General features: G+C 38.9%; 1 protein-coding gene and 2 long non-coding RNA genes across 4 annotated transcripts in view; 1 reads left to right on the plus strand and 2 right to left on the minus strand.

Annotated features, from left to right (window-relative positions):
• The window catches only part of LOC100748495 (protein O-mannosyl-transferase TMTC1), a 211,397-nt gene that overhangs the window by 121,043 nt on the left and 69,440 nt on the right, over positions 1 to 20,914 (plus strand). For both annotated transcript variants that reach the window (XM_033321941.1, XM_033321942.1), the window contains exon 2: positions 3,135 to 3,312. In XM_033321941.1, the coding sequence (XP_033177832.1) occupies positions 3,135 to 3,312 (178 nt within the window). The remainder of the gene's footprint in view (positions 1 to 3,134; positions 3,313 to 20,914) is intronic.
• On the minus strand, positions 6,921 to 8,263 carry LOC117151932. Its single transcript, XR_004462104.1, has 2 exons — positions 7,619 to 8,263; positions 6,921 to 7,490 (listed from the first exon to the last, which is right to left on the minus strand). It is a non-coding gene; the product is annotated as an uncharacterized LOC117151932 (long non-coding RNA).
• LOC117151930 lies at positions 13,279 to 14,756 on the minus strand. Its single transcript, XR_004462102.1, has 2 exons — positions 14,498 to 14,756; positions 13,279 to 13,617 (listed from the first exon to the last, which is right to left on the minus strand). It is a non-coding gene; the product is annotated as an uncharacterized LOC117151930 (long non-coding RNA).

The following is a 20,914-nucleotide window of genomic DNA, read 5'->3' on the forward strand; positions in this document are numbered from 1 at the left end:
CTTGAAATATCGTTTTAAATTTCAAACAAGGTTTCTTCGACCGTTCCACGAAGAAATATATTTTGAACTGTGTGAATCGTGTAAAATGTGAATTATAAACAAAGCGATAAGAATACGCGATTCAAGTAATTTGACGTTGGAATCTTTTACGGATAAATACCCGAAGGACTTTTGGTATGGCACGAGACCGAAGGTTCCTTCGTTCGGTGACTATTATCGATTATCGATTTCGATCTAAGGACTTCAGCGAGACGCACGAGCCGAGTCAGTCCGCAACCAGCCGCCAGCTGATTCGACTAGAATCGAGGAACGAAGTGCAGTTTCAAAGAACAGTTGCACAGAGCCAGTTAACATTTTATTAATTCATATAAAGTAGTTCACTGTATAGTTTTGCCTTGTCGCGTGTTCACTTGATACGGACTTTTATTGGATCATAATATAATAAAGAAATTCAAGGCTTGGCTTGTATCGGTATAATCTTAAATGCCTGGAATATCCGGCCAACATCGAAACTTACTTGGAAACCTACTTTCTTACGAGTTGGGAAATTATCGAGCGAATTGATTTTGAAGAATTGACAACAAGTTGAAGATCGATGTGAAACGCGAGGTGTGCTGAATAACACAATTTAAGAAGTTCAGGTTGGAAAGGAAATTAGGATTTATACAATAACGTTAAATATCGTAAAGGTTAATCCTTGATATTATCCATTTAAAATTCAGAATCCTTCTTAATACTCTTAAATTTTGCGCTTGCATATCTGCGAATTTTTAAACTCTTTTCAAGTTGTATTAAGCACTAATATTTATGCAGTAACTACTAAAAGTTCCCGGCCAGAATGTGGCTCTACTTCAGCTTAAATTATGCAAAACCTGCAAAACTCTTTGTGATATTTTATAAGATTACACCAGTGTGATAGATTTTCATTTTTAGAAATTCTTTATCTCAACGATATAGTGAAATTATACTTCGCGCAGCCACTCTACCGTAACGTTACTTTCATTCTTTCATTATATATCAACATATAATACAGAAGTTCATCAATGTAATACCAACACTTTCGTTACTATATTCTATTATACGAACTCACTATTTATCTCCATAGAACTTTGGCTTCTCAGATTGGAATAACAATTCTTCACTTCGAATCTGCGTCACATATTACACCGCTTCGTAGCAAGATCAGTTGGATCAAGATCGTCCATCGACGTCTCATAAAATTCGCAGTAAAATCTGCGTACGAACGTGCAACTGACACTTCCGAGTTCTTTGGTTGATCCAGAGCCAAGGAGATGACAGGATACGCCTCCAGGCGAGCAGGATCCTTGACACCTGGAACGAGGCCAATCTCCGGTCCGCCAGAAGCGTCGAACTTATGCCGTCGGCAGAGTTTCAAAATTATTACTCGACCGCGTCAGCAGCTACCGTGTTTGTTTTCGTCCTGATGCTGGTACCCTGTCTCACCTATTTTCCATCCTCGTTCGTTCTTCGCCCTCAATTTTCTCTTTCAGTCGCCTTTCACGCTTTCTTTCTTGGTCTTTGGGCTGTTTCATCTTTCTTCGCGTTTCTTCGTCACTGGAATCGAAGCGTTTGCGATGAAAAGCGGCAATTTAAATATTTAAGTTATATTTGTTGAAAGAGAAAGAAACTACCTATAGATTTCACGCAAGGATCACAGAAGACAAAACTGATCGTCTGATTTTAATATCACTTTATGGTTAAGTAGAAGAATTTTAACACTAAATGTATAACAAGATAAAATTGAAAACGAAGACACCTGTTATATTCAGAGATGACAAATTTCTCAAAATAATTGAGAAGTTAAGTCGATGATGAAGTTTTGTAGAAGCCAAGGACGCGATTACCGAGACAAACGATATTTTCCAAATTTTTGAAGGGAATGAAAAAACGCGTTTAGTTAATAAATAAAACAGGCAATTGCGGTAACGTGGAATCGATCGACAACGTATTGAAGTATCTTCCCTATAAAAAATAGAAAATGTGATTTATGTTCTTCTCCTATAGCGTTTAATAGTAGCAAATGGCTTGATTTTGGAGCGATGGTTGATCTTCAGTTGATTTTATTGCATTTTGAGTTGCTTCTTGCAACACCACCTACTTCGATCGTGCACGACGAGCATTTCCACTGCAGCAGATAAAGTATTCGATGATCAATGGTCATGGAAGAAAACGCGTGGTATAGAGAGTTGGGAAGTTTCACAGGGTACTTTCATTAGAAGCGAAACACGTGGCGCGAGGAACACCGGCGACACAGCAAGAAAAGCAGCGAGCAAGAGAGAAATTGTACACCGGTTGCGGTGAATGGACGAAGCAGAGCGAATAGATGTATGGAGTGTTTTCTACAATCCGATTATCTTGGTCGACTTAAGCGGATTTCCGTGAAAACTTCGCCACGGCTGCGCCGTCAAATCCTCTGTAGTTATAAACGGGAAGACTGCTGCGCCCATTGTTTTCCGATTTCTCGAGTGGTCAGCTGATGGTAGGGTATTGACAGAAACAACTAGATGAATCGCATACCGAAGATAAGGTTTTGTATTTATGTCGAGAGAGATTTTACTGGAACGTAAGCGCATATCGTTTCGCTGATACTTAGTTTGTTGCTCGTTTATTGTAAAATCCAGTGATAATGTCTGCCAATAACAATGGTGAATCTTTAATGGACTTTGAAGGTATAATAAACTTTAATAACACGTAAATGTAATTGTCTAATTACAATCATGGCTTACTGTTTTCTACGATGCTTCATTACGAGTTCCGGTCGGAAATAGTAGCGACTTTGTCTTTAATATCTTGTTGGAGAATTCTATTGAACGTTGGTCGTTATCATCGCGAATTGTTTGCTATAGGAATTATGCGTATTATATTTTCAAAACATCTATAAAAAGATCTTTTTAATAAATCAACATTTAAAACATAAAAACATTTCTAATAATCCATCTTATCTTTGTATATTTCTCTGTATTCTTATTTGTAATGTATAATATAGATAATATTGATAGAAGGAAATGTAATTTATACGTTTTTATATTCTTAAGATATAAAATTAATTATCACATAACATCTGAAATCATTATCAAAGCACGTTTTAATTCAGCCCATTTCCGTATTTTCAGGTTGAACTACTTGATGTCGGGATTAACGCCAAGCTGGTATCACGCGACTAATATTGCCCTGCACGCCATTGCATGCGTTTTGGTCACAAGGGTGAGCCTAGCGGTGGCATCACTGCGTCCAGGATTTGCTGCCTTGACAGGCTTGCTGTTTGCTGCTCATCCTGTACACACTGAAGCGGTAAGTAATAGCTTCAAATAGACACGATGAAAGCTTACAACTATCACGTGCTGAATCCTGAAGAAACGAAATCGCCTGAACACTTTGCGTATTTTTCTTTCTTCCGAGGATATTAATATAAAATAACAAGCGATCGTATAAACAGAGAAAACAGTTTGCACGATTTATCTTTATAGTAGAAGAACGAATTTCAAAAATATATCGTTAAGAATAATTGCAAAATTATCTAATCCAACGTTAGAAAAATATATTGGTATAAAAAATTGTGCAAACTAACGTTCCAACTGTGAATTTTTGAAAAAGTAATAATCTCATAGATCGGATAATGCGAGGGAAAGCAGTTTTATTAACCGTGAAACATATGACGTGAAATATATTCTACGAAGACCCAGGCGAAGCTGGTACATCAGTAACAGTGTCCTAATTATAATGCTGTTCCTAGTTTTATCATCGTCAGCTTCGCAGTGTGCAATAATTCGAAGAGATTAACGTAAAAACTAATTAAAAATTTTCGCCTAGTTTAGAACTTGTCTTAAGCCGCTTAGGGATACGAAAGTGATTGGCAGCAAGTCCTCTTGTACTTCTCGTTGTATCTTGCGCATGATGCACAACAACAATAAACGTCAGTGATAATGTTTGTGTACGTAATCTGCTTCGGTTAAGCGCATAATAGCGATATTGTGCTCATTATTATCTTCGATTATCTGTTATTTCAGAGGATGTACGTTTAAAAACGACGTGTGAAGAGTGTACGCTATTCTATGGAACGCTATTGACAATGATCAACGATCCTTTCGCATATGATTTTCGATCCAATTGTATCTTTTTAAAATATCTCCAAAATTCTTACTAATATGTACGATTACGCCTTCCGATCTTATGTTACATATTTTTTGAAAACATTATAGATCTTCTATGTTTGTTGAAATGAAAATAAGAATAAAACATGAAATTGGAAGACGTCAACGAGGTAAAATATTATCTACAGAACATTTGCAATTTTTCTAATGAAATCGAAGAATCATAATTTACAAGCGAAAACGGGAAACAAACATCGATCAAGTTTTTCTGCAGAGGCTTTGTTACAAAGTTGTAAGCAAACATCGAGCGGATATTGAAATACGATTCTATTGTATAGTATTGTATTGTATAGTAACAGATGCCGCGTTTCTACGTAACAAAACTTTCTACAATATCTTTTTCGAATTTTCAAATTATAAATTTACTTCTGTCGTTTGACCAGATCTGAAACCATTGAGCATAAACCGTACATATAGAAAATTACAATTTCTTTCTTTTCAATCTAACTGCATCCTATTCGCAAGTTTGCCACGAATGTTTCTTCTAGCGCATGTTATTGATTATTCGAAAGCAAAATGATCACTAGTCACGAATCTATTTTTCACTTGTCGCGATCAAGATCTGCGTAGCAATAATTTCAAATGCAACGTTTAAATTTGCATTTTATAAACGTCAAAACTCCCAATTACCAGGGGAAACTTGTACGAAAAAGAAAAAGAAACACAGAAATTAACGCACTGTTATTTGAAGTAATGAAACTCACGCAGAAGCCGCGATAAGAAACGTCGTTCGTTGTTCGTTAAAAGTTTCTTACGAATGGTCATTAACGTAAGACGCAGGCTTTCGAGTGAAAATTACCGCCTGTGCGGCATATTGATTTTCAAGGCTGAATTGTCTATGCTCCAGTCCGTTTGCTGGTCACGCACTGTTCTGCACCCCGTTATATCACATGCGTGCACATATTGTCGCATGTGTGACGAGTCGCGTGTGAACAACGACCCTTTGTCGTCCGTGCTGTTATCGCGATGTTATGGTCGTATCACGTTCTCGGATAAAGAAATCGGACATAGACGCGTAACTTGCGATGCCGTTGAATTGTACCGCCGTGCTGATTGGCTTTAAGATAAGGTTAATCGCGCCGTTTCAAATTCGTGAGTGACTTTATGAGCCTTGTCTAATGCGCCACCAATGTCATTTCGGACGTGAAAAATGTGAAAGTGACGCGAAAAGTCGTGTAAAATTGTTTATTGAATCAGTTAGCAGTTCGGACATAAATATTGAAAATACCCATTGGAGATTCACAGGATTGGATCTACGTTAATTCTCCGATGTGAAGAGAAAGCAAGGTAAAAAGGACGGAGAGAAAGGACGAGGCATTTGAAGAAACGGTGCATTGAAATATTTAAATAATTCGTCGGATGATCAATGAAAATATTATTTAATAAGTATCTTCCGCGCTAATTAGAACGAAAATTCACGTTTTAAGAGATAAACTGGTATCCATCGCGCTCATAATTGAACATCCTCGTCGTAATGATCTATAGTGGAGGAAGATACAGTGGTCGAACGACAAATCTTGAAAGCAAACATTCTATTCGGTGGCAGAAGGGGGTGGGTTGATCGCTGGTAATGCCACCGGCGATATTTTGCTTTCTATGCTATCCAATCGGAATTACAGCTGCCATCGGTTCTATTCGATTCGCTCGGTAAGCCTCATCATATTGCTATTCAGCCGCTATTCCGACAACAGACGCGGAATCCCTTTGTTTGTCCTTGTAGGCGTTGTTTACCAAAATCATTAAATCCGGTCCTGGATTGAATCCTTGATCGAACAACGCCGTGGGTGAGCGTTAATCAAGTTGTACGAGCAAGCCATCGAAAGGCCTGGCTTGCCAAAGACACGGAGTCTTTTGATCGTGCTTGAACGATCGTTTATCGCGGCGTGAAATGGCATCAGGCGTTCTTTGTGCAGATTTCCGTCGGTTCCGCTGGAATCGTGACACGTCATTTCGCGACTCGTGCGTCACGATTCATCTCTTCGCGTGTTATTCACGCGTACATGTGGAAGCGTGTGGCGCGCGCACGCGTCAATGACGGGGACAACGAGACGTGTCCTCCTTGTCAAATCAGTTTGCGCGGTCCGTCCGCTGTTTGCCGAAATGATCAAGCGGTGAAAGCACGGCCGGTTTCTGGCTGTCGGATCAAGCCCTCGACCGAACGTTGAAAGGTAGCGCGTTAATTAAGTACAACAGCACCGAAGCGGCTGTTTCCAGTGTAAACCCTGACGAACAAAGGATGAACCGGTACGGAAGAGGGACGAGAGAGCCGGCTATGAAGAGGGTCACCGACCGTTCCTGGACTTGGTCGCGCGTTCAGGCTATGCGCGAATTTCCGCGATCGATCGATTATCACGCCTGTCGGTTCTGCTATATAGGTCAACCTTTCGGGTCTGCTCCCACTTGGTGAATTGATTGCTAAAGTACCTGGAAGGAAACTGACTGAACGTATCGACGCGGAAGCGAGTCTGTTCCGTTTCCTACGAATACTTCGCGGAGTCCAACTGTCTGCTGTTTGAGCTAGTACGCTTCTCCGCAGGAAATATTAAGTCCTACCGAATCGGTACAATTTCTGCGCCTGACATATTCTAGTTTACCCTAGTACCGACTTTATTACATTTTTCCGACACGCAAGCATTTGAAATTTATAATTTCTAAAATTTTATTTTAGAAGGAATTCTAGTCGAGGGATATGTTCTTCGAAATATTGTTCGAAATCTAATTGTTGCGAGGCTGATCGTATTCTGAATCTTATACGTCGGATATCCTTTTATTCGGTTTAATTCATACAGTATATTTTAGTTATCCGTCGCGAAGTTATTTGAGTTACCACGTGATAGCAGATTACGAGATACACTCATCTTAGAAGATCCCAGCTTATCCACGCTTTCCTTAAGTGGATCCCGTTGTTAGTCGTACAACGTTCCGTCCATTCCTGTACCAATATCTTAGCTTATATACCTAAGTCACGCGGTCTTGGTTCAAAGCATGACTCTCAATCGCGTAACAGTTTCTTGCACGAATTCCTCCCTTTTCTCAGCCGTTTCTCCCCTCGTGTAGTTTTCCCACATGTGTGAATCCCAATTTGACTGGATATAGCGTTTGTCTGCTGAATCGAACTTATCTTTAGAACGATTGTTTCGCGTGTTGTGGAATGCACACGAGTAGAACAGCGAAGTTTTATCACGAAGCAAATTTTATCGACATATCTTATTTAACAGCAAATTGAATTGCTATTTACGAACCAGACATCCAGACGGATATTGTACGTTGTTAATTGTTAAAGCTATTTCTCGAATGAATAACCAAAATGAAATCCACCTAGGAGATTGAATAAATAATTACGGAAGTTATAAAAAGCTAACTTATAACGTCAGATCGCGAAAGATTATATTATAATGTCAAATCGAAAAAGATTACATTTTAAACATTCACTAAGATATATTTACAGGTCTTCGTTACGTTTACTTAATTATAACGTCGTATGTACGTTTCTAAAGTATGAAATATCTGTCCACCGATGAAACGTTAATTACGTTTGCGTAACTGAGGAAAACTAAAATTAGATTGGAAGGAAACTCGAAATATTTCCCTAATTGCCAAACGTACGTGGCTCTTCAGCTTTCAGTCAGCGTTTGTAATCAAAGGCACATCTCTGATTTGTGTCTGGCAGAGCATAAGAGACCGTCCTACACATATAAGGTGTCTTCGCCTCAGGAGTTTCGTATTGACGATAAACACTGGCTATTAAAGCCGGCACCATCGATCGATGTGCTTCCTTTAAGCCCCTTTTCGTTCGTAGGAACGCTGCCTTTGAATTAGCTTGTTTTCTGCTCTACTAACTCTAGTCGTATCGAAAGTAGCGTCAAATGACGCTTGTTTATGTCGCGAAATTTCAACGATTTCTCCTGCTGCAACTCCGTAGATCATCCAAATATTTCTGCTTTTATGCCTATTCCAAAATGCAAGTTACACGCGTGTATGCAAATTATTACGACTATTGAAAAATAGAAAATAATGTTCGTATGCCAGTTCAAAAGCAATCGATACAAAATTTATTAACATTTCCGAATTCAAGTTCTAATAGAGCTGTGTTGGAGCAATTCCCTTTATCGTATCTTTGTCTGCAGGGTGGTTGGTAACTGGTGCTACATGCGGAAAGGGCGTGATTCTACGCGAAAAAAAGTCGAAAATATAGAATAAAAATTTTTTCTTTAATTTCTTTTTTCAATTTTTCCATCGAGACAACGATCTACAGTGAGATCCGTTGTAACGCACCGCACGCGTACCGAACGAAAATTCAAAGTCGATTTTCTCGAAAACAAAGCCTCGAACGAAAAATTTTTATTCTATATTTCCGACTTCTTTTTTCGCGTAGAGTCACCCCCTTTCCGCTTGTACCACCAGTTACCAACCGCCCTGTATATTCTACCAGGTTTGTCTCGCGTATTTCCAAACTGATATCCTCGCAAAATGGCAAACAGGTTTTAACGTATACTTTTCTTTCTCAAAAATGTTACCAACCATTTTTGAATATTCAACGATACTATTTATCTTCGTCGCTTTCCATTGTGTTTCTTGCTCCGAACATCTTCATCGTTTATTTATACAGAAATTAGACACGTGGAAGAACCGATTTTTCGTTATTCTGCTTCTGGCTTTTCCGTAGATTTCAGAGTAGTTAGCTTTTTCTTAGGTGTTTTACGATTCGCTTCCTGGTGACTTTCTTCGAATTTTCTTCCCGCTGCGTTCGACTTTTTTACGTTGCTTCTGGCTATCAACTTTTCCGTATTATAAATTGCACGCGAAATTGAATGCATCGATTTTCCTAAAGTATATGTCCTACTTTCGGATATTTTTGTCGGATGGAAGCCATATAAAACTTCGAGTGACTCGTGGAAATATTTTCTTTCGCAGCAATGGGAAATTCTATGACAATTAGTTTCTCCAGTGTCACAATAAATAAACCTGCTTTGGATGCTAATTTAAAAGGTATCGGCCAAGGTATCGAATGAAAGTTTGTCGATTCCCTAACTTTTACTTAACATATACTTCTGTTGTTATGTTATGTACATTGTCTGAATGTTATGTACATTGCATGAAATGATAGAATTAAAGATAAACGTAGACTCTAGAGAAAACGGCCCCGGTGATCTTAACCTTGACGTATGTTGTCAAGATCAAGGTCATCGGAGCTGCGTCCCCTAAAATTAACGATTACCTTGAAACGTGAAAAAGTGAACACGACACGATCCTTGACTCTGCTGTGATCGACTTAGGACCATAAAATTAAAAAGACAAGCGACGCGTATCCTACCAGGTTTGTCTCGCGTATTTCCAAACTGATATCCTCGCAAAATGGCAAACAGGTTTTAACGTATACTTTTCTTTCTCAAAAATGTTACCAACCATTTTTGAATATTCAACGATACTATTTATCTTCGTCGCTTTCCATTGTGTTTCTTGCTCCGAACATCTTCATCGTTTATTTATACAGAAATTAGACACGTGGAAGAACCGATTTTTCGTTATTCTGCTTCTGGCTTTTCCGTAGATTTCAGAGTAGTTAGCTTTTTCTTAGGTGTTTTACGATTCGCTTCCTGGTGACTTTCTTCGAATTTTCTTCCCGCTGCGTTCGACTTTTTTACGTTGCTTCTGGCTATCAACTTTTCCGTATTATAAATTGCACGCGAAATTGAATGCATCGATTTTCCTAAAGTATATGTCCTACTTTCGGATATTTTTGTCGGATGGAAGCCATATAAAACTTCGAGTGACTCGTGGAAATATTTTCTTTCGCAGCAATGGGAAATTCTATGACAATTAGTTTCTCCAGTGTCACAATAAATAAACCTGCTTTGGATGCTAATTTAAAAGGTATCGGCCAAGGTATCGAATGAAAGTTTGTCGATTCCCTAACTTTTACTTAACATATACTTCTGTTGTTATGTTATGTACATTGTCTGAATGTTATGTACATTGCATGAAATGATAGAATTAAAGATAAACGTAGACTCTAGAGAAAACGGCCCCGGTGATCTTAACCTTGACGTATGTTGTCAAGATCAAGGTCATCGGAGCTGCGTCCCCTAAAATTAACGATTACCTTGAAACGTGAAAAAGTGAACACGACACGATCCTTGACTCTGCTGTGATCGACTTAGGACCATAAAATTAAAAAGACAAGCGACGCGTATCGATAACGATTCTTCTATACCTCGTTTCATTGTAAGAAAATTTTTACTGGTCAAAAAATACATTACGATACTAGTTAAAGAATGACCCAGGTGAAACGATCCAAATTCTCAAGCTTCCAAAACGTTCTACTTTCATCGCTGTCGCAACTACGCGAAAAACAAACAATAGAGGAGGTTAAAACAATAAACGCATTTCGTTTTGTAGCGGTGAAATTGTCGGTTGGGAATGGTTTCACAGTAGGTGGCGCGCGAAAGTGTGATTCAGAGGCTTCTATTCTTCTCGAAGAAAACTCGGAACGTGGAGTGCGGCGTGTATTCCGTCTTTCCGCGGAGTTATACGCGTTCCAGTGAAATCATTCGTGAAATCGTAGTCGTCCTTCGTTCCGCCGGAACACAGGGCTCTTCTATTTTCCTGAAAGCAATCCGTTCTGGTCGACGATGGTGTCGGAGTAGGCAGATGGAAATTAAAGGGACCGACGAGACCGTGTAGGTGTTGCTTCCAGGATATTCTCGCGCAGGATCGACGGTCCGCGTTTCCAGGTTAATGTCGACCGAGGAGAAGACGTTTTTCTTCCTTTTTCCTCTCTTGCTTCTTCCTACTCCTATACCGAAGGTCGTTCGAGATTCGGATGGCACCAACAAGAAATTTTAGAACTTCCATGCATCATCGAGCGAGAGTATCCGGTAAGAGCTGGGCTACATGGGTTAAAAGGAACTTTTAGCGATAGAAGAAACGGTCGAAGGGAGGTTGCTCGAAGTGAAGTCGAACTTAAAGTAGGCCGCGTCGATATATACGAGTATGTACATACGAGAGTAACATAGCGCGTCTGTCCGATTTAGAAATGCGTCTGACGAATCGGAAATATTATAACTCGTAACCAGTATGCTGGTCATTTTATCGCGTAGACGATAGATCGAGCAATCACGCGATAATTAAAAATATAAGGAAGATAGTATCGTTCGAATCGTTCTAATTGTTGCAGAATTTATCCCACTTCTCGAAACCAGCCTAATTAAAAGAAGAAAAAAAGAAACTGCAATCTAATAACGATAAATTATATAAATAATAAAAAAATAATAATTTAATATTTCTATAGCGTTCTAATATCTCTACTTTATCGTATCGACAAAATAACATTTCTGCACTTTGACGTTTCATTCAATTTGAAATTTCGTTTAAGAGATTGCGAAAACAGAGGAAGAAACGCAAACAGAAAGAAGCATACGCGTCCCTCCTTCTATTTATCTCTGGAGATATACGTAAAGACTGGCCAAGCTATTTTCTTCTAACCTTTTTAATCCTCTTTGGCCTCTAGTGATTCTCGCGAAATTGTTCAGCGAACGGAAAACACCGTTCCATTTCTCGCCATTAGATACGGTTTGCCAGGGTAATCGCGAATTGCTACGGACATACCATTATTTCCTATGTATGCATGGCTACGTTCTTATTCGTGTTTAGCGAATAGTCGTACGAACTACGGCTCCCACACGATATTTCAATGCTCGATAAGGATAATGGGAAGTTCCTCTGAATTAACGGAGGACTTGCCGGGTCGACGCGCATTAACGAAGTAATTTACGAATACTTCTGGGTAACCGTGGGTTATCCAGCACATATGTCTTCGGCAACCTTCCGCAGACTATTCTTTCCCTACCACTGCACCACCGATATTATTATGCTACCCTCTGCAGCTTTATCGCGGATAAAGACATTTCTATATTGGCCCAGATTATTTCTAATTTATATACGATCCATAAAGAGTTTTATCCTGATTGTTCTTTGATTTTCTCTTATTTTATGCCTGGTTAATACGTGTTTTACGAAAGTTATATAAATTGTTGAATATCCTATGATACTACACTGCTCGAAATTATTGAACGATGGTTTTTCGCGTTAGTCTGATTATTATGCCCACTCTTTGTGTTTCGACCACTCGCGGAGAGACGCGATCGCAGGAAGCACGCCAATGGGAGTCGTAAATTCCCGTTACGATTAGATAATCGACGCCACGAAATGATCGATCCCTATTTCGGTTAAGATAACAGAGGTGGTTAATTGAATATTACACTGATGTGACAAGTTATAAATCACAGTTTATTCCAACAACTTTGTAAAGAAGATGGTTACGTTGGTGTGTATATATAAGATAAATAAGTGAGTGATCTACGGGTGTAAACCCGGTCAAGGGGATGTTGACTGTTTGAAAGATGGAAAATCAGTGAAGTTCCGTGATGATGCTGTGGCGGAGGAAAGCTAAGGATGGGTGAGTCTAGCGCACGGGACCATCGGATTTGTTGATGACGATTTTGGCTAAGAGAGCGAGGGAAATAGGCTTCGTTGTTAACTGGTTATTTGCTATGGTGGTAGGTGAGGATGCTAACCGCCCTCAAGATAAAGTTGCTAGTGGGAGGCCTTATACGTGAGAAAAGGCAACTTTCTCGCGCCAACCAGTGGTGGACAATAAACTTTAGGAAACAATTCAGCGAAAGAATATCTGTTCGGTCTGAAGGACCTTGACTAGGAAATTCCTGAGATTTATGCAGGGTACTTGAGACTATGGAGGGTACGCGGTAAGGATCTGAAGACATCTAGATGCCATCTTGTCCGCGGTGTGTGGCCTGGTTTAGCTAGAGTGTCGTCCGACGTAACACTTCGCATACTTCGAATCTTCAATATCTAAACAAACGACGTTAGGAAATTATTGCCTCCACTACTGTCATTGTAGAATTTATTTGTATTTGTAGAATTATCTTGTATCTTTCTCTTGTTCGTCTTACGTAGATTTTCTCGTAAACGAAGGCCTTGTTATTTCGTCCAACGTTTCCTCACAGCGGTAGGCAAAGGAAGATATAATTCTACCAAATGTCCAAACTGGACAAATTGTGAATGTAAACAATTAAGTAAAAAAAAGGAAGATATATGGGTATTTGTATTAGATTGTTATTAACATCTGAGGAAGACATGGACTTAGGTGTCATCACGTGGACAGTTAAATATACACAACTATGGTCGTCTCGTCCTTAATTTGCAGAACGATCGTCTTTCTTTCCTCGTCGCATTCGAATATCATTTCGATCACGATACTCGATTGTTCCGACTAATTTATTATCTCGTCACTCGCTTAATTGATTGAGAACTCGATAATTGAAGCTGCGAGTCACAGAACTTTCTGGAGAATACGCCATGGAGCACAGACGAGCCTCTTTGAGGCGAGATTGGATTCCACGTAGAGTGTCCCAGTTGGATTTCTCTGTTGAGGGGAGGAAACCAAGGTATCACATGTGCTGGCAATAGCGTTCAGTATCACTAACATCTATTACACTTGCTTGTGATCCATATTGTTCTACGGCATTGAATTGCAATTAATAAGCGAAAATATGGCAGATAGGATAGATTGAGGCTAGAATTATCAATCTCTAATATCTAGAAATGAATAATTATAATAAACGTCGTAATGAAAACAAATAGATATGTAGGCATTAGGTCTTCTTCAAAAGTTTCTTTCGTTTTATAAAGAAATAATGGATGCACAACATTTTTCGTTTTATATTATTTAATCGAATTATACGTATGATCCATTATGTTCTATCAAGATGAAGATTACAACGTTCGAGAGATTAGGTTTCATGTTTGTATAAGGATGCGTCGTTGTAAAAGACGTGTCTGTAAAACAGACACTTTTCGAACAACCTAATATAAATACGATTATCTGTGTATTTCAGTGAAGTTAACTGATAATTGTAAGAGCAAAAGACCCGAAACACGTTAGTCTCGTAGGGTCGGTAATTCTAATTTTAATCATATGTTTAATAATTATCGGGTCAGAATCGTATTCGACGTGTTCGTTGGCCATTATTAATACGGCACGCGAGGACTTTTACTATTTTTCTTAGACTCATTGCATCTACCTGCGCCTTGTTTTTAACCCCATGCCTCCTAAATTGCCTAGTAGTATTTTATCTATGATCGTTGTCTATTCACCGTTAACACATCGTATCAAATGCAAAATATTTGGATATGTCCGGTGTAAGGCAAAGGAATTCGTAAATACGAATCTGACACGATACTAGAAAGTATCGGTTATCGTTAGTGTTCTCAAATTTTTGTCTCTGTCTTACCCTTGAGCTTACCACCTTCTATAGGAAAAGGCCAAACCCTTGTTCCCCGGATATCCATCCCAAAAGTCTTTAACTCATCTAACTTTAAACTTACGAACTTCTCCCTAAAGCTCACAAACTTCGATATCACCGATTCATCCACGTGATTCGATCATCGTTACGCACCGCTCAGTGAAAAAGAAGCTTTCTCGTGCTTTCCAAATGAAACAAAGTCGCTCGATTATTCCAGGGTTGCGCTCGTTACGATGTGGCGTTTCCATGAAACTTGCTCGGTCCCGTTTTATACAGCGCTCGCCGGAATTGCCGTGTATCGATGTCGATCAAACGGTAACAAGGTCGATTGAAGCTTCCTTTAACGCGCATTATTAATGAGCGATCGCTACGAAACGCCGTGCTGCGTCATCGGTAACCTAGATACTCTCGCAGGAGAACGTAATTTGGATCATTACGGAATTATGTTAATTAAGAACGAGCTGGACGATTGGTGGCGCGATATTAAGGGGTTCCCGGAGACATATTCGTTATCTCGTGGGTCATCGATTCTCCGGTGTTCCCGCGGGACCGCGACTTTGGTCCGTTGGCAAGCACAGCGGCGACCTGGGGTTAACAGCGTGAGTTTAAAAGTGATTTATCTCTGATTTATGGAGGAAGAAGACGGCGCCGGAAGCCGAAAGTTTCTCGGCTCCTCGGCGGCCAGGCGGAAAGAATTATCGTTTGGGCACAATGGACAGTTGGCGATATCGTTTACACGTCGAATCCTACGACCGTTTGTTCCGCGGGTGGATCCTACCGAGGATAGGACAATGGCAGTTCCTTCGTTCATCGAGAAAAAGATCTCGCGTGTTCTGCGATCTATGCGGTTTGATTCGAGTCAGGAATAATGCCGATTGAAAGGAGACGACGACGCCCTTAAATCTTGGATAGATAGCTGGCGAACAATATGGCCCGTGTTGATTCATGTTTGCACTTACTCACTTTAATTTTCGAGTCTACTTTTTTGTGACTTTAGGACGTAGTAAACGATTAGATGGCAATTTGACGATTTTATACGTACATTTGCTAGTTTTTTTGGGAAGTTATTTATCGCTAATATTAGTTTTTACGTATTATCGTGCTGTACAATCTTACCTGTGACTTTTATTGAAATCTTTTATCTAGCTTAGAATTTTGTGTAATTTTGTAATTATCGGAATATTTTTAACGATATAAACGTTTGATTTATGATCGGAGTTCCTTCTGAACCTTGTTGATCATTTTTTAGAGAAATATATGACCAGGTTATTCTTTTATAATTCTACCTTTATGTACAAGATTTCATAAAGATATTTCCATCGTGTCTTAAAACGAAGGCTAATTTATCGTAATACCAGGAGATGCTTGAGCAACATTAGAGCATCAGTTGTATTTCAACGATATATAGTTTACTTGTTTATGACAATTGCGTATTAGTTAATTGGTTTTCCTAAATGTCTGAGAAGGAATCCATTGCCTGATTTCGTTTATATAACTGAATATTCGAAAGTAATTAAGTTAAGTGGTTGTTATTGAAACAGACAGTTTGAAACTTTCTTTCGAGAATTCGTATTCGGATAATTTAACGAATAGAACTTCCTGTACATAAATTCAATGATATTTACTCGAATAATATCAGTCTTCTGCCTTGACTATATTATATTACGCATTATTGCCAGACAGATCGAAAGGAAAAGGCATTATTTGTATATAATAAAATTAATAGCACTCGCATCAATCTCATACTTGTATTTTATGTTTCATAATATTAATTTACAAAATTCTGCAAAATATCCCCAATTAATACGCTTCACATCGAAAGCACCGTCAACTTAAATATTAAAAGTTTGGTATGTCTTTTAAATATCTCTCTCTCTCTCTCTTCCGAGATATTTTCATGATTAATAACGTTAGTAAATATATAGCCAAATAAAGTTGGATTTTCAAATAAGTAGGTTCAAATAAGTAGGTATTTACAAATTATTATGTTATTTTAGCACGCTTATATATGACCAATTACACAAGCAGTTTGCTAATTGCCTGTAGATATTTATATATTTATGGGAAATTTAAACACGCAAATATAAATTTTACTCTATAAAATATCAAATAATTTACACATTATGGAATATTGTTACACCATTCGGGGAGTGAAAGAAACTCTATGGAGCTTCTATTTCTCGAGTCGTGTTAAAAATGAATTTGAATAAAGACTGGTTTCGTCCAAATATCGATCATACTTTTTGACGACACGGATACGTATCGTAGCACGGACTTATTACCATCAGGTACAGTAACACGCCATTAAATTTATGTTGTCAAAACCTTGCGTTACATTATTTTTCTCGGCTCGCCATCTGTATATTTTTAAAGAACATACTCGTAATAATAGATATTAATCTCTAGAAAAATATAGAAACGTTTAACGAAAATTTGGTGTGTTCTTAATTAATTTATTCGCAATCATATAATTATATAATATTATACGACACGTAGAACATCCCTGGCTAAAATCACCGAAAAACAACAAACCTACTTCGCTTTATTAATATATCGAATAAAACGACAAACAGTCCAAACATTTGGTATTTGCCATACGTTTATTCGCAAAAGTAATTATTCGATTATCGAAAGAAAATACTTCGAAAATATTGAAAGCAAACATTTTACGTTAAATCTGGCAGACGAATGATTTCGTTATTGGCAGGTGCGATTCTGTATTGAATAAAACGCAAACGTGATATCAAACGATAAGGCGTGGCGCAAGGTACAGCAGGTTGTTCGTTGTAAATTGCCAATCCGAATAAGGCAACTCTGTTTAAACAGCTGCGCGTCTCTTCAACCGATCAATAATGACTTGCTCGAGGAAAATCTTTTTCGGCAGTGGAATATTATATTCCGTATGGCATGGTGTCCCGATGTCGATTCAAAGGGAGGAAGGTCGCCGTGCAAACGAAAAGAAGCGACGTCCATCCACGAGAAACGAGTTTAGGTACCTCTCCTCTCTTCGAAGATAGTGCGTCCTATGCACTACCTGTGCACGGATTACGTCAACGGTCTTGGATTTTGTCAGCATGAATATTTCACCTTTAGATCCCGCAAGCTCGCGCGCGAAACCCGGAAGGAAGATGCCAAAGATGAATTTTTACCGGTGACAAGGAAATGCTTCTCGATCAATTATGCATGTATCTGCAGCTGCGCACCGCGTAAATAAACGCAAATCAAATTATCTCCGGAAACGAAACGAGACACCACGATTTCGCGTTGAATTTCTCATCGGGATTGGAATTATACATCACTGTGTATTAAATACCCAAGTATGAATTTTTAATTATCCACAAGTTCTATCGATCCTTTGTTCGAGAAAAAGTTTGGCATCCGAAGATAAATTTGAAAATGCTTTTTTTTCTTTATTGGAGATGATTCTTTACCGAGAAATAACGCTGTACTTCGTGTGCGCTACCATAATTTCGCTTATGCTCGACCCTATAAAATAGAGGAGAGCGCCGAACTAATAAACTACGTTACGTTAAATCCTCCGCTAGGAAATGGGAGAAAAATAAGAAGTAGAGGAATTATTACTGAATGTTAGCGAGTCCTTAACGGAATGGCCAAATTACAGCGAGGGCAAAGAAAACTATTTGCTCTGGTAACTATTTTCGTTGGTATTCAAACCCGTTTTAGGTAGGTAATTGTCGAAATTACTCGGTTCGTTCGCGCGGAAACACAGCGGGCCGAGACCCGCGCCACCCATCGAGCCCCACACTCCACGACAGAAGTTGCGAATCCTGGTGAACGCTTTTAACAACAACCGGAAGTAGCCAGGCATCAGCTGTCTGAAGTTCCTCGCTCGAGTGTCTAGAGCCTTGATTGCGCGATTCATAACGGCGAGAATCCGACTCGTTCATCCTCTCTCTTTCTATTTTCCGTTTCCGTATATTCGTTTCTTCGTAGTTGCACACGCGCCATAATGCTTTGGCCAGTTTGCCGATTCTTGTTGCTCGCTGCGGATCGCGCTCGTTACCTGCAGCTAAAAAGTGGAATTTATACTGGCAGGAGATGATCGCGCGCGAGCACCAGCTCCATCAACTTGCCAGCAAACGATGGAAAAAGGTATTTTTCTCGAGATCACTAACTCATCCGTAACGACACTTTGGACAAATTCGCTGTTTCCTCCGAACGACTGCGGTTTAAGGTTTTTCCGAAGGCTAAGCTCGTTTCAGGACGAAACTGCCGCGAAAACGTTTCAGATCGACGTGATTCGAGTAAACCTGCAACTTTTGCGACCTCTCTTGTTAGCGAGTTGTTTCCTCCTACCAGCTTCGTTCCTCCTAAATGGGACAAGTCGAATATCTGTCCGTGGACAGAGTTTGTCGCGTAGGACATTTATTTCACAGCTACTTTTAGTTGTGCTTTATCGATGTTTTATTTATAAGCAATCGCTGTTAAGGCAGATATAGAGATCTTACGGGTTTAGAAATTAAAGAAGCTTTACCTTGGTTATTCCGTTTAGATAAACGAACAGTTAAGGCGATAAAATCTATCGACAGTTCTTTAAACAGATGGAAATTTTTTCTTTGAGTAATTTTATCGACGATTCACTTTATTCCAATGTAACAGTAAATATAATGTAGTCGAAAGCAAAATAGTTCTCCGGCATTCAGAACGTTTACTACGGATGATGTTTATTTGCTCATACGTCGTGTAATGACTGGTTTCAGATCGTTTGTCTTCGCGATACTAGAAGTACAATACCGCGTACCACGTATCGTACAAATCGCTTTATCCCATACGTCCATGTTCTATCTGAAAAATATAAATTTCCCCAAAAACGGTTCACATCAAAGGGAAACACTCGACTTTTCTTCTACTCCCCTTTAGCTCTATATCCGAACTAATACGAGTAACGCGAATAACACGAAATTATTAAGCCTGTGCTTAATCGAAACGAAAGAGCAATCCTCTGAAAAGATGGAAAATACTTTCACGTCTAATCGTACAATTCCAGTATCGTAAATCTTGATTCGGCACATGGAAAACCGTGAAAGTAATACCATTCGACTAACTGGTCTGGATGGAAAACAGGGCGATTTCGCTATTCGCTGGTCGAGATGAAAGGCTTCAATTTCGGCGGAAACTATCAAAGCGATCCCATAAGGTTACAACGCGGCATCGTTATCGTCCTTTTTGTCCGTTCCATTCGATATCGCCGTTAAAATTCGCTTTATCCCAAAGGAACCGATAGGGAAGTCGAGGTCAAAGCGGGTCGCTCGCGACTATCTAGAGCAACTCGAGGGCATTAGTCGACAAGTGCATTAGTCGGCATAACTCAGCCGCTATCACGACGCTATGTAAATGGCTGAGTTGTTGCTCGGTATTCCGGGATCCAGATAACAATTTCTGCCCGATAACATACGCCACGGTGGACCCTCTCTACGGCATGGTCGGCGAACTTGCGGTAAGTTTTGCGTAACCGTGCAATTTACACTTGGACGTCATAGGAAATTGATTCTGCTCGGTGACGACTAAGATTAGCAATCTCCTGCTACACGTTCAAACGCCTGTATATTCAACAGGCTACTAATTGAGGTCATTAATTAAGCGTGCCCACCAACCGATATTATCCGGCATGTGACTATTTTAATGAATCGTGTTTAATTTATTTTGCTCACTGTCGAGTACGAGAACCAGAGACTCGGATCGAAGATAAATTTGGATAATTGGATGAAACAGTTTTCGAAGTAATATACAAATTTTTCGATTTTCTACGAATGTATGTATATATGTATACCGTAATGGAGTATTTATTTTATTTTGATTTTCTTTTTGCTTACTTAACCGATTTTATTTAATTCGATGTTGCCTTACGTATAATTATATTTACACGTTATTGTGTTCGAATAATATTTACACAACGTTCATGGATTAAATTGGCCTAAATAAAAATTATATTGGAGAGATAACATAAAAAGATAAAATGTGTAAATGTGTAGGTAGCTATATTAAAAATTTTCGGATTATAGTATCGTGTCAATTTGTTAGGGAAGCATAGAAGCTTTTTAATAAAATTAACTCGTATTGGCGAGTGGACGTTTCCTTCTTTATACATTTATCATTATAGGATACGTCTGACACAGCATGATGCGTCGTTTATTCTACTTGTAGTCGCGTAGCTTTAAATTGGATTCTTTCTTTTCACCGCTGTAATTTTTGTTTGCCTATTCTTCTAGATAATAGCATATAATTTATTAATATGGAGCCTCTCAAGAATATCTCTCATAAGTCAATTGTACACTTTGTTTGTGTCTTTGTGTAAAAAATAATCAAATTGCTCTACATTTATAGTGCTTCAAAGTAGAAGAAATGTATTTTTAAATCCTGTATCATGGAAAAGAAAATTAAAATAACATTTTGTAC

This window comes from Bombus impatiens, unplaced genomic scaffold (genome assembly GCF_000188095.3).
Source record: "Bombus impatiens unplaced genomic scaffold, BIMP_2.2 scf_0537, whole genome shotgun sequence".
In the NCBI taxonomy this organism is placed as follows: Eukaryota; Metazoa; Arthropoda; class Insecta; order Hymenoptera; family Apidae; genus Bombus; species Bombus impatiens.